The sequence below is a fragment of the Poecilia formosa genome, unplaced genomic scaffold (genome assembly GCF_000485575.1).
Source record: "Poecilia formosa unplaced genomic scaffold, Poecilia_formosa-5.1.2 Scaffold837, whole genome shotgun sequence".
NCBI classification, from domain to species: Eukaryota; Metazoa; Chordata; class Actinopteri; order Cyprinodontiformes; family Poeciliidae; genus Poecilia; species Poecilia formosa.
The window spans coordinates 55,639-68,684 of NW_006800776.1; the positions used below are offsets into that span (position 1 = coordinate 55,639).

Below are 13,046 nucleotides of genomic sequence, written 5' to 3' on the forward strand. Positions count from 1 at the left end.
TTGGATTTTAAAAAGAAAATGAAAAAACTGATCTTGGTTTTTTTTCATCACACCTGAGCTCTACATTTTGATTTTCTTTTAATCACTGTCTTTTTATTGAGTTCTTTCCTTTAATGCATAAAGTTTGTGAATACAAAAATGTGTTTATCCAACACAGATACAAAATAATATACAGAAAATGAATCCCTACAAAGAAAATGAAACCCTAACCCAGGCCACTACCCAGTAGATCCTACGTTCCTGTCCCTGACAGAAGTGGGACGTATTTTAATAAAGTGAATTAACTTAATTAATCTGGAGCCTTATTGTATGTTTTGAAATGAGTCAAGAAAGGCCCCCATGTTTTTTCAAATTTACTGGTTGAGTGTTGAAGAGAGCATCTAATTCTTTCCAGTTTCAAACACGACATCAGGTCACATAACCACTGTGAGTCGGAGGAGCAGCACCTTCCACCTGGTCAGAGCTGTGCGCCTCGCTAACAGCGAACAAAATGCCAGTGCCTGAATTTAAAGGCTGGTAGAGGCAACCCCTCACCACTGAAGCCAAAAAGAGCCAAGAGAGGCCCAGGTGTTACTCCGGCCAGCCTGGACATCGTACGGAAGACATCGTCCAGAACCGACCCAGAGCGGGGCAGGACCAGTATGGGGTGATTTCTGGATAGAAACGACAGTTTGCTTTTGGAGAGATGGACTCTGTACCATTTTGAACTGAATGAGGCGATGGCGTCACACAGACATGTTGTATTCACCAGGTTGAGTATAGAGGCCCACGTCTCATCCAGTATAGCCATATTCAAGTCCTCTTGCCAGGAGGTTTTAAGTTTAGGTGAGGACGTCTCTTTCATAGTCAGCATTTTATCATGAAGCCACTAAACCAGCCCTTTACGAGTCGGGTCCAATAACAGGATGGTTTCTAACAGTGAATGCTCTGGCAGAGAAACTGAGCCTGAGAGGTGAGACTGAAGAAAGTTTCTGGCTTGCAAATTTCTAAAATAATGGGATTTAGGTAAACCATATTTATTACCAAGTTCCTCAAAGGATGCCAACTTCTTCTCTATGAAAAGGTCCTTAAAATGACTAAGCCCCCTGTGGTGCCCCTCCAGGAACACCCCATCCTGAACAGATGGTTTAAAAAGGTGGTTTAACTTAAGAGAGAAAAATCGTGGAGTTTAAAGTATTTCCTAAACTGGCCCCATATTTTCAGTGAGTGTTTCGCTACAGGGTTTGAAATGGGCTTAGCTGAAGCGAGTGAGAGTGGGGAGCAAAGCAGCCGGGATGGATATGTTGTTACCACTATGTAGCTCCATAGCAACCCAGTCAGGGCACCCACCCAGGTTATGGTAAAAATACCAGAACTCTAAGCATCTAAGGTTGGCGGCCCAATAATAAAACCGGAAATTGGGAAAGGCAAACCCCCCCCTGCTGTTTGGGTTTTTGGAGTTGTAATTTATGAAGCCTTGGGCGTTTACCCTGCCAGATGAAGGATGAAAAAATCGAGTCCAGTTCATGACAAAAGTATTAGGAATAAAGGTAGGTAATGCCTGAAAGAGGTGTAGAAATGTGGGTAATATATTCATTTTAATGGAATTGATACATGGAAAAGGGCGTCGACTTGGTGAGGGATCCCTTCACTTGGTTCAACAGTCGAGTCAAATTCTCTTTCAACAGGTTTTTATGTTTTTTGTCACTGTGATACCAAGGTATGTGAGTTTTTGTCTTTCAATTCTGAGCGGCAGATGAGCAAAATCTGACAAATTAGCTTTATTGCCTATGGGGAAAAGCTCACTTTTGGTAAGGTTCAACTTATACCCAGGTGTTGATCTGAGCAAGGCCAGTCGCTCCGTGTAGCATTTCTATACAGCCGCAGCTCTATAGAAATGCTACACTTTAACCACCAGGAGTTTTAGAGGCTATTTTAAGATCACTGTCTATAGGCGCCATGGTATTAAAGCTGTAGGTCAGCATGGCGTCTTCCTCTGCTGCTGCTTTTCCCACAGTGAGAAACTTATTGAATGAATGTCGAAGCTTTTCTCTGTTTTGTCTCCCAGGATCAGGAGGAGCAGGCGTACTTTGCTGTGTTTGACGGACACGGCGGCGTGGATGCAGCTATTTATGCTGCCAACCACCTTCATGTCAACCTGTTCCACCAGGAATCCTTCAGCCAGGATCCCAGCGACGCTCTGTGCCGCGCCTTCAAGCTGACGGACGAGCGCTTCATCAAGAAAGCCTCACGAGAGGTACCCCACCCTGGCCTTTAACCCCGACCCGTCCTCCATCAGAAACCCGTCTGCTTTTACTCACAATGACGTTTTTGTTTTTACAGCTCTTGTTGTCTCATCTGCAACTAACGATTGTTTTTGTATTCGATTATTCTGACAATTAATCGGATAAAAATTTGGCACATTCTGCAGATTTTTCATTCCAATGTTTTTCTTCAATATTAGAAATGCATTAAAAGATGCAAATAAAAAATTATATTTTTTTAATGAGAAAATGAACATTTTATTGCATAAATGCAATGACAGCTTTCCTTCGTTGAATGTTTGATCATTTATAGCAACCGATGAATCTGCAGCTAAAAATCCTCCAAACATGAGAAAAGTTCAACATGCTGCATTTACAATCTGGGGATTATTTGCATTAATAGATAACAAAGGGAGATTAATACATTTATTTTCTTTTACAGAATTTGAACTTGGTAAAGCTAAAACTGATCCTAGAGTTATGGATAAGGAATATTTACAAAGAAGGTTTTTCAACTTAAATGCAAAATGCATAGATTGTTTCTACAGTTTTGGTTTAATAACTGCTGAGTTCTGTCTTTCAGGGTCTTCGTACTCCAGTGTATTAATCGATAGCAAATTAGTTGACAATCGATTTATTGTGATTAATTTGATTAATCGTTTCAGCCCTGGTTTGAATGTGTTGTGTTTTACTGCTTAAATGTATTTGTTAGAGATGATAGTCATAAATCGGTTACAAACCCAGTTCTCCTGTGTCTGCGGCAGCACCTGCGCTGTGGAACCACCGGGGTGGTGACGTTCCTGCGGGGCCGGACGCTGCATGTCGCCTGGCTGGGAGACTCCCAGGTGATCCTGGTGCGGAGAGGGCAGGTGGTGGAGCTGATGAAGCCACACAAACCAGACAGAGAGGTGACTTGCGTCTCTTCCTTCATAGAACAAGCAAATGGGTTTTCTGTAAACTTAGCAAAGAGCCACTGTTATAGGAAAATCTGCAGTGGTTGTCAGGGGGAAAGTCAGTCATGAACGGTAGAATAATGTCTATAAGTTGGAACCTAAGATGCAAAATTCACTTCTTCCATGTTTTTGTTTCTCCATTTTGGGTTTTTTAAAAACACTCAGATGTTTTTTGGCAAAAAGTTTGTTTTGGTGTCTGGAAAATGAAACGGATCAAAAACTTTCCATTGTTAAGTCGAATTCCACAGCACTGCGCCATTACCTAGCAACCCCAGCTGATCTCCAGCCATGTTACCTAGCAACCCCAGCTGATCTCCAGCCATGTTACCTAGCAACCCCAGCTGATCTCCAGCCATGTTACCTAGCAACCCCAGCTGATTTCCAGCGGTTGGTCAGTTAGTTTTCCCGCTGTACAATGGCTACTGGAAAAGACAAGAGATTAGTTGTTGACTTGCTGCATTCTGGTTGGTTGTGCAGGAGGCTCCACTGATGCTTTTCAAAGATATATGGTTGTATAATTGTTCATCTGTTGGGAGTGTAAACATTGAGTTGGGGGCGTGGCCAGCAGCAGTTTGTCTGGATTTAAAGGGACAGAGACCCTAAAACAGCTCAGACTGAAATCTGACTATCTAAGAATAATTTATTCTGAAAATATAATGAACAGGTTCTGAATAGGCCATAGAGAGACCCTGACCAGTTCAGAGAAGCATAATTGTTAATCTTTTTCTCTGTTTTCATATTCCACTTCTGGTTGAAGTTTCTGAACCTTAAATAGAATAACATTCAGCAACCGGCTGGTTCAGTTTGCATTATGCTCCTTTATTTTTAACAGCATATTGGCAGCAGAGCTTCCCACTAATTCTGTTCTTTGTGCTCAGTATCATGAGGCGACTATTTTAACATCCATGTTGGGTCAGGGTCGCAATAAATCAGCCCTGATGTCCTTAAATCAGCCAAAACAAACATGAATCTGATCTTATCCAACAATCATGTTTTCCTCCACAAAGGTCTGAAAAGCAGCTGCTGCTCCTGTTGCTGTGCTGGGAGAAACAGTCGGTAAACAGTCACCTCACTGTTTAAAGGCTAGAAAACTCATCCGGTTCTATAGAAACTAACATACAGAAGTGTTACTCTAACGCTACCCAAGTCTGTTAGCTTGGTCAGCTGAACAAATTCTTTTATATATTTTATGTCAGTATTATGGAAATAAATCATATGTTCTCGGCTAATACCTACAAAATAACCTGTGAAAAAAACACATCAATTTGAAGTAACATGACTTCCAGGTTCAGTTTAAGTTATTTGCCAAAAATGTCCAGATATCTAGAATAAAAAAATCATTCTTTTTCAGCCCCATTGTTCTTTAATTTTAAACTTTAAAGCAGGAATATCAAAGAAACATCTATCATCAAGGTTTTCTTGACATCTTTCCATTTTAAAAATTGCACTTTGTATTTTCAGTCCAGAAACAGAAGCACTGCCTGACCCCAACCCAAAGAATGTCAATGTTTTGAATGGACCGTTCCTTTAAGTGCATTACGAGGCAGATGGAGAAATCTCCGGGTTGATGTTCTGCAGATGATGAGCGTCTCTTTGTTTGCAGGACGAGAAGCAGCGGATCGAGGCTTTGGGAGGATGTGTGATTTGGTTTGGCACCTGGAGGGTCAACGGAAGTCTGTCCGTATCCAGAGCAATAGGTACGGTGAAGTTACTGCAGTGCATTGTGGGAAGGCAATACTCTTCACCTGAAATGTCAAAGTACAAATAAGAAAACTGCCAGGAAGGAGTAGCAGATGTTGCTGCTATCAGTCTAACTCTAAACTTGATTTAAAGATTTTCAGTTAAACTGAAATCCAGATTTTCTGTTTGGTCATTTTGCTTTTTATGTTGTTGCGTCATAAAGAAAAAGCCAGACGTAAACAACGTGTGAAAATTAGGAATATGAAATTATGAATGCTAACCCCACACTGAACCCACTTCTCCACAGAAGTTGCAGTCAATGTTGCACAAAAGGCCGTTACTGTTAGTTGTGTTTTGTTATGAGCGTCCATTGAGTTATGACGATGCTGTCGACTGAATAACTTTAGAAATCTTCCATAAATGGCGGCGGCCATCTTTACTGCTGTAAACGGAGCTCTGCTGTGAGGCCGAAGTCTGAACTCAGCCGTGTTCAATGAACAATAAAAAAATCCTGCTGTCTGATTGGACTCTGTCGCAAAAACAGGTTTCATTTCAGTAATGGCTCTAAACTCGGTATACAAAAGAGATTATTTTGGCCTTTCAAAATAGAGTTCACAGAACCTTTCCAAAATAAAAGTCTATTTTAATGGTTTAATTATTACAAACGGAGGCTCCAGATTTCAGTGCAACTCAACAGGAAACCTGATTATTTGACCTAACATGCGTTAAGCGTCAGGCACATCGAAAAAGTGTTACAGAAAATAATATAACCTGAATGTTTTGACAGGCGACTCGGAGCACAAGCCGTACATCTGTGGGGACGCGGACCACGGCATCTTCCCATTGGACGGCTCAGAGGACTACCTGATCCTGGCCTGCGACGGGTTCTGGGACACGGTGAGTCCCGACGAGGCGGTGCGTGTCGTCAGCGACCATCTGCAGGAGAACGCCGGTGACACCACCATGGTGGCCCACAAGCTGGTGGCCTCTGCCCGAGACGCAGGCTCCAGCGACAACATAACTGTCATAGTGGTGTTCCTGCGCGACCCGCGCTCCCCGCCGCCCACCAGCACGGAGGACGAAGAGGAGGGCGGGGCGGAGGAGCCGGTGGAGGAGGAGCAGGTCGCCGAGGTGGAGGAGGAGGAGCAGGAAGAAGAGGAGGAAGAAGATGAAGCAATGAGAGTAGAGCGAGACGGAGGCGAGGGAGGCAGCGCCGCGGACGTGGGAGGAAAAGGCCGCGGCGGCTGGCCGCTGCAGCAGTGCTCGGCTCCGGCGGACCTCGCCTACGAAGACCGGACGGACTCATTCACGGACAGAACCAGCCTCAGCTTGCTGGGGCCGTCACTGGAGAGCCACATCAGCCCCAGCAGCTACCGGGGAGCGCGCCCTCTGACACGCAGGCCACGCCTCCCGTTCCAGCAGCCCGGCGCCGCTGGCTTCACGGACCCACTGTGGCCCCAAATGGCCGTGCTTTTAGGCCACGCCTCCAGGCGAAGCCGCAGGCGGGGCCACGTCGGCCACCGATCGGGTCGGAGGTGGCCGAGCAGGTCCAAAGAGCTGCTGGGTCTGATACCGTCGGGCCACACGCAGAGTTACGCCCCCTGGAGGCCTGGAGTGGCAGTGCCTCACCTGCCCTATGACGCCGCCATCTGAAGAGAGGCGGCGCTCTCTGCTGACTCCAAGTGACGTTTCTGAGTAACACCGTCTCTCAAGAGCAAGCACTGATTGGCTAGATCCCACAGCAGAAATGTGTCCAAAATATCATCATTTTGAAAAAGTTGAGCAACAAAATAAGAAGCTGAGAGTTCAACTTCTTTTCAGAATAAGTTACAATTTTTGAGTGACGTATTTTTAAAATATTTTTGTTTTTAACTATTTTTAACATTATTTCAGGAACTAGATCGGATTTTGTTTTAAAGTATCAACATTCATCCCTTCCTACTTATAAATGTCTGAAAAAGCTACTGTTTGCTACTGAAACAGATGCTCTTATTTTGAAATGTAAGCAGACTTTCTCTGTTAAGAGAAGGCACTATGTAGACGCAACTGATGACGCTAATGCTAACACAAAATATCCGCCGTTATCCTATCAAAGTGCTTAAACTGTAACTAATCCCAAAGTCTTTTCTGGGTTACAACAGCAAGCCTGTGTAGTTAAGAAAATAAAGGACAGCTTGATGCCAAAGACGTCAGCTAGCGATATTTAAAAAAGTAACATCTAGTGACAGATGTTAATTTGCTCCAATCAGGTGTGGCTCTTGAGAAACGCGTTGCTTTGGAAACGCTGCTTCACCTGCAGAGCCTCCCGTCTGTCTGAAGGTTCAGCCAAAACAAACCGTTTCGTGGTTCTTCACTTCTCCCCTTTGCCTTCAACCACATATTTCTTTGATAGTAAGTAGTCGTGGCTCCTGCAGTCGTTATGTGATAATCAGTCGATGTTAGAGGACCGGTACTCTGTCCAAAGTCGAAACATTTCTCACTGTAAGCCGAACACAAACCTGCTGCCGCTTTAGACCCAAACATCCTCTCTGTGGCCACTGACCAGCCGGTATGAAGCCAGAGCTCCAAATGCTGGACAGTCGGATGTTTTCACAGGTTGAATGTGACGTAAATGTTTAAAAAAAGCCACTGTAGAACTAACTACCTGCATGTGGAGCAGAGCGGTTACTGCAGACAACACAAAGAAAGTGGGAGCTGTCTCACTTCAGGAAAGAGTCTCCTGGACTCCAACACCTGTTATTAGTTTAGTTAGAGCTTAGTTCTGTTTTGGGCTGTGAGAGCCTCAAGTGATTAAAAATATAAACTTCCATTCATTTATTTCTGTGCCTCTGTAGAGAGAAGTGATGTAACAGAGACCTGAGCTTCGCTCTCACAGCAGCTGATATTGACTTATTTTGTTTGGCATCCAGTAATGTCATAATTTAGTGTATTTCACCGCACTCACAGGTTTTTAAAGACCTATATGTTGTAACCCTGGCGACGACTTTTTTGTTGTTGACGCTTTCACATAAACAGAACATATCCAGGAAGTATTCGCATCTCAACGTGTTGCAGGGAGAAACCTTCCTCGGTCCCAAGACCCGTCAAAATGAGAAATATTCCTCATTTTAGCAAGATTAGAAAAAAACAAGAACCTCATATTTATGCCTCATTAAAACCAAAATCTGTTCTCTTAAATAAAGACGGTTGTTACAGTAAAACAGTGAAAATCTATTCAGATTTTTAGATGTCGCCTGGAGGAAACGTGGTTAGTTGTTTTTAACAAGTCGTAATCGGTCAGATGAGTGAATTTTTATGTTTTTTTACAATCATGCAAACATCAACATCGGACAAAATGAGTCTGCATTCGCTTCTAGCCAGAAACGCCATAATTAACATTTTCTCTTTTGCAAAATTTTCAAACTTTGCCCCGCCCCCGGCCAGCAAAGTGGGCGGAGCCAAGAGACATGTGAGGGAGGGGCTGCGATCGAACGCAACAATCACTGCTGTCAACTTGTCCACTTTTTCCTAAATTTATCCATTTTTCAGACGATTGACTTTTTTCAAAAATAGCGAGTGATAAATCCAGCGACTCTTTCTGTGTTGGAGATTTTAGTCCTGAGCCGCCATTAGCCGGTGTTAGCTGTCATAAGCTACTGTTAGCCGGTGTTAGCTGTCATAAGCTACTGTTAGCCGGTGTTAGCTGTCATAAGCTACTGTTAGCCGGTGTTAGCTGTCATAAGCTGCTGTTAGCCGGTGTTAGCTGTCATTAGCCACCGATAGCTGCCGTTAGCTTCTCCATCTTCCTCAGCACTGCAGCCAGTCTGAGTCGTTAGCCGTTCCACTCTGTCAATAGTGCAAATAAATCACACATTTGTAGTAAAGCTGAGTATCAACCAATGGTCACCAGTTGTCATGGCAACGCTCGCCACTCCAGCTCCTGACCCGTCCGGGGAGGAAGCTTCAACGTCAATTAAACGTGACCGTTTGAGCCGAATAAATCCAGACTAGAAGAAAAAGTCAAAAATAATCAATTTATCAAACAAAAAATCGATTTGGGCGAGTTTCACTTTCTGCTCTCATTAAACCAGATGCACTTTAGCTCAACTTCGAGTAGAAAAGTGTGTGGGTACTTTATGCACCTATAATGTTTAATTTGCACAACAGAATACTAGGGCCACCCTCAGAAAATAAAAATAATACTAGAATAATGTCAGAGTATTACATCGTACTACGACTTTATTCTGGTTTGATTATTCCCAAAACATCGACTTTGTTTTCTTGTCACTCTCACTGTTAATTTATCCTTGTATTATTTTGACTCTATTCTCGTGATTTTATACTTTATTCCTGTAACTTTATCCTCTTTATTTTGTATTAGTATGTCACAACTGCTTGGTAGGAAAATGTCTTTATAAATGTCTGAATATGGAACTAAAACTAAAATGGATTTTAGTTCCATTTTTTTTCTCTTCAAATAGGTTTTAGAAAAAGTTTCCAAGTTAAAAAACATGGAGAATGTGAAGAGATGTGAATAACGACTGCTGGCACTTTACATTATAATTAATATTTTCCTTCATTGCCACTAACAGAAATTGGACCAAATCTTTCTGTCCACCCTGGAAAGAGAAATATTCAGTGATTTTGCTGCTTTCTTATGAATACAGAGTGAAAAATATCCTGTTTCTGTTAGATAGATGCTAAATGAGCGCTAATGGCTGATCCTGCTTCTCTCTGGATGATTTGCTTTCAGATGAGGCTGCAGACGCTGTTCTGCCGCACCATTCAGTCAGTGACCCAGCAATTATCCTGCAACAATTTGTCTACTCTTAAAAGCATTAACTGTCGGATTATGAAAGATTAGATTTCACTTACCTGAATAAATGCGTCATGCAGCCCAGATGGGATGTCCTCCTGGGCTAATGGGCTTTTAGGAGGAAGGATATTGAGATATATGTATATATTTTTATTAGTCTAATAGTTTTACCTATTTGCTTTAACTAAAAAGAGAGATATTCTTGAAATGCTTGATAAAATTAGCATTAATATTAATGGGAAAGTTGCATACTTTCCTCAATCTGGATTATTTATTGCAAGATTAATGGATCTAAAAGAAAAGTGCTGGGAAGTTTGACAGGAGTTTAATAACTAAAAAGGAAATTTAAAGCCACTCTGATAAATATGAAAGTATAACCTGCAGCTGTTTAGCTTAGCTCAGTCATAACACCCATTTCTGTTGAGGGGTAGGCTTGTCCATCATAATGAAATTCACAGAAAGGGATTTTCTTGTAACTTTAAATGAATGATGTTGGTCAATGAAGGAATCATGTAAACAGAACCTGTATGAGATTCATATCGTCTTGGTTTTAAAGTGCATCAATGCAGGAAACGCCTTGGAAAGCAGCAGCTGCAAAACGTTTCCCTCTGAGAGGCTCGAAGTGCCGGACGGGGCGCTGATGTCCCGGGTTTGGGACAAGACGTCCCTCACTGCTGCCGTTTCATATTTAGACCGGTTATCAGTTTTCCATCAGGTTGCACAAAACTAAATGTGCTACCTTAAAAATGTCTGCTATCTATATGCAAATGCTGAAATTTTCAAAGAATTAAACTGTAGCCACTTTTTGAGATGTTTTAACCCATTAAAAATCAAAAAGTGCCGAATGAACCATCAGACTAACCGTAAAAACAGGAAGAAATATGAGAAAATCAATTAGCTTTTATTTGTAAAGTATTTACATGTTAAATGTTGCAGTTTTTGATAACATTGTTGATCTATTTAGGCTTAAGGAGTTTAACAGGCATTTCTGTCAAATGATAATTGAGTTTGAAATGGCAACAATTGTCAGATGGCCCGTCTTCCATCTGATGTAACAAAAAGGATTTATTCTAAATAAAAGAAGTTTATCATATATTGCTCATAGCAAAACTTAAAATAACATTTATCAGATTTTTCAGAACCACAAATAAAATAAATCTCAGATTGCTGCTAATCAGGTAATGCTAGTAGATAAAGAAATGCTGTGCTTTGAAAATTATTCATACATAAATGTACCAAACGCACTTTATATTACACATAAAATTAGTAAATATATACTGTATTAATAAGCCTAAATCAGGCCGTCATGAGAACAGAGTCCGACCGTTTAGAACCTTTATTTCTTTGAAACCAGTTCAGTCCTTTATTGAGCTCAAGTTTCCAAAAAACGAGGTACAAAAATAATATTTTATTGGCACATCGGGGGACATTAAAGTAGAAATAGGGATATTTTCTGTCGTATTATTGCTGTTATTCACCGTTTGGTTATATTTAGACAAAGAGTAGAGTTTATTTATTTATTTCCGTTTTATTTGAAAGCCAAACCAAAATAAAAAGGTTTAGACCTTTAAAACTAAGATACATAAATATAAGCTCATGTCAAACTGCATCACTGTCGTTTCAAGTTGTTAAAGGGACCAAGTTGGCAAATGTTGAAATATAAAGTGAAAGCTGTCAACAAATTTATATTTTATTACTCAGAAAGCGGTTTTGGTAAAATACATTCCTTTCACTTTTTTCCAAGCATTTTGAGTTAAGAAGGAAAACAAGGAGATTTTTTTTATTTCTCCCTTTATTCACATCTTCATCAAATTGGCTGTTTTCAGATGAACTATTGACATTATAACTATAATTTCCCTTCATTTGATTCCAAATGTTTTATCACCACATCCGAACTGGGTTAGCAGTAAAGCCACTGGTTCCACTGGGGAAGCGTTGAGAAAGAAAAGCCATTTTATTCTCCTGTTTGAGAAACGTCACAATATTTGTGTGTAAAGGCCTGAAGAAAACCGGCAAACTGAAAAACCGTCGTTTGATCTCTTCATGTGTTCATTCTGAGTCTAAGTGAACGTGGATCTGGAGGACGAAATATAGAAACTTTATTATAAATTTGTTTTAATCCACAAGACTCAGCAGCTGAGAGTGTTTCCGTCTGAAACATTCACATTTTAGTGGACAGAGAAACAGAGACGAGGTTTTTATTGTCCATCTGTCGTAGCTCAGCCGCTTTCTCACCCACATTAAACAGTAATAGAGATAAATATGTTATTTAATATCTTCAGTCAAAATGTTCATAGTCCCAGTTGAAATGAAAGCAAGCAAGATGTCTGTCCAGTTTATTAGCACATAACAGATGAGAAAACAGGAAAATCAAGGACCTGCTGTGGAGTTTCAGTCTCAACTGTTGAACCACAAATTAAATATTTTCACCAGTTTTTATCCGATGTTATTGCTTAAAACTCATAAATGTTTCAATGATCATGTACTTTATGTCTTATTGCAAAAGTCCAAAAGAAATCCAATGATAACATTAAACACAAATTAATGAAATTTACTGTTTCCAACTGACTTGTTTTGGAGCATAGCACTTAAAATTGATAACTTTTACATTTTTTAAACTTTTAGTATGAAGGCATTTACATTTTTGAGTTTTTAAATTGAAAACCAATAGAGAGAATAAATTGGTTTCTTTGGTGTCATAATTAGGAAAATATATTGCGGTCATTTTCCACTGTGGTCAAAAAGGAGAACATGCAAACTGACATGCAGCGAACAGAATTCAGATGTAATCAAATCAAAACATTTCTTCAGTGATTGACGTTAAAAAGTGAAATCTATATGTTATGTAACATATATGACGGAGTGATATAATTCTGTCATTTTTAATGTTATTAAAACTGAACTTTCATATAGGAAGTAATTCATGCAAAAGGAGCCCCAACCAAGTATTGAGGAAATAGTTTACAGCAGGCCCACATTTCTGAAATAATCCTTCAATTTCTTTTATATAATATTCACATTTTAAAAAAAAAGTTTTCATCAACTGTAAGCCATAATCTTCAAAATGAAAAGAAACAAGGGTACCTGTTCTGCAAAATTCACATTTTTGTTAATTTATGCTTTTGTATTTCCATTTGGGTCTCAACTGATTCTGAAAGCAAAACAAATATTTAAAAACATAAAACAAACCAAAAAAACACGCAGACATTTTTTGGTGTTTGGAAAACGACCCCTTTCAAAAACCTCCCATTTGTTAGGTCACGTTCCACGGCTACAGCGCCGTTACCCAGCAACCCCGGCGGAGCTGCAACACATTTGGTCAGCTGGTTCTGGCGCTGACCTTTCCCAACATTTTACAAGTTTATGGGCACAAAG

At 40.6% G+C, this 13,046-nt stretch overlaps 1 protein-coding gene across 2 annotated transcripts in view; it reads left to right on the forward strand.

Annotated features, from left to right (window-relative positions):
- ppm1e (protein phosphatase, Mg2+/Mn2+ dependent, 1E) overlaps nt 1–7,847 on the forward strand; it is a 56,708-nt gene extending 48,861 nt beyond the window's left edge. For both annotated transcript variants that reach the window (XM_007543518.2, XM_007543519.2), the window contains 4 exons: nt 2,048–2,236; nt 3,008–3,151; nt 4,800–4,893; nt 5,664–7,847. In XM_007543518.2, coding sequence (XP_007543580.1) covers nt 2,048–2,236; nt 3,008–3,151; nt 4,800–4,893; nt 5,664–6,529 — 1,293 coding nt within the window. In that variant the 3' untranslated portion in view covers nt 6,530–7,847. The remainder of the gene's footprint in view (nt 1–2,047; nt 2,237–3,007; nt 3,152–4,799; nt 4,894–5,663) is intronic.
- Nucleotides 7,848–13,046: the final 5,199 nt, after the last annotated feature.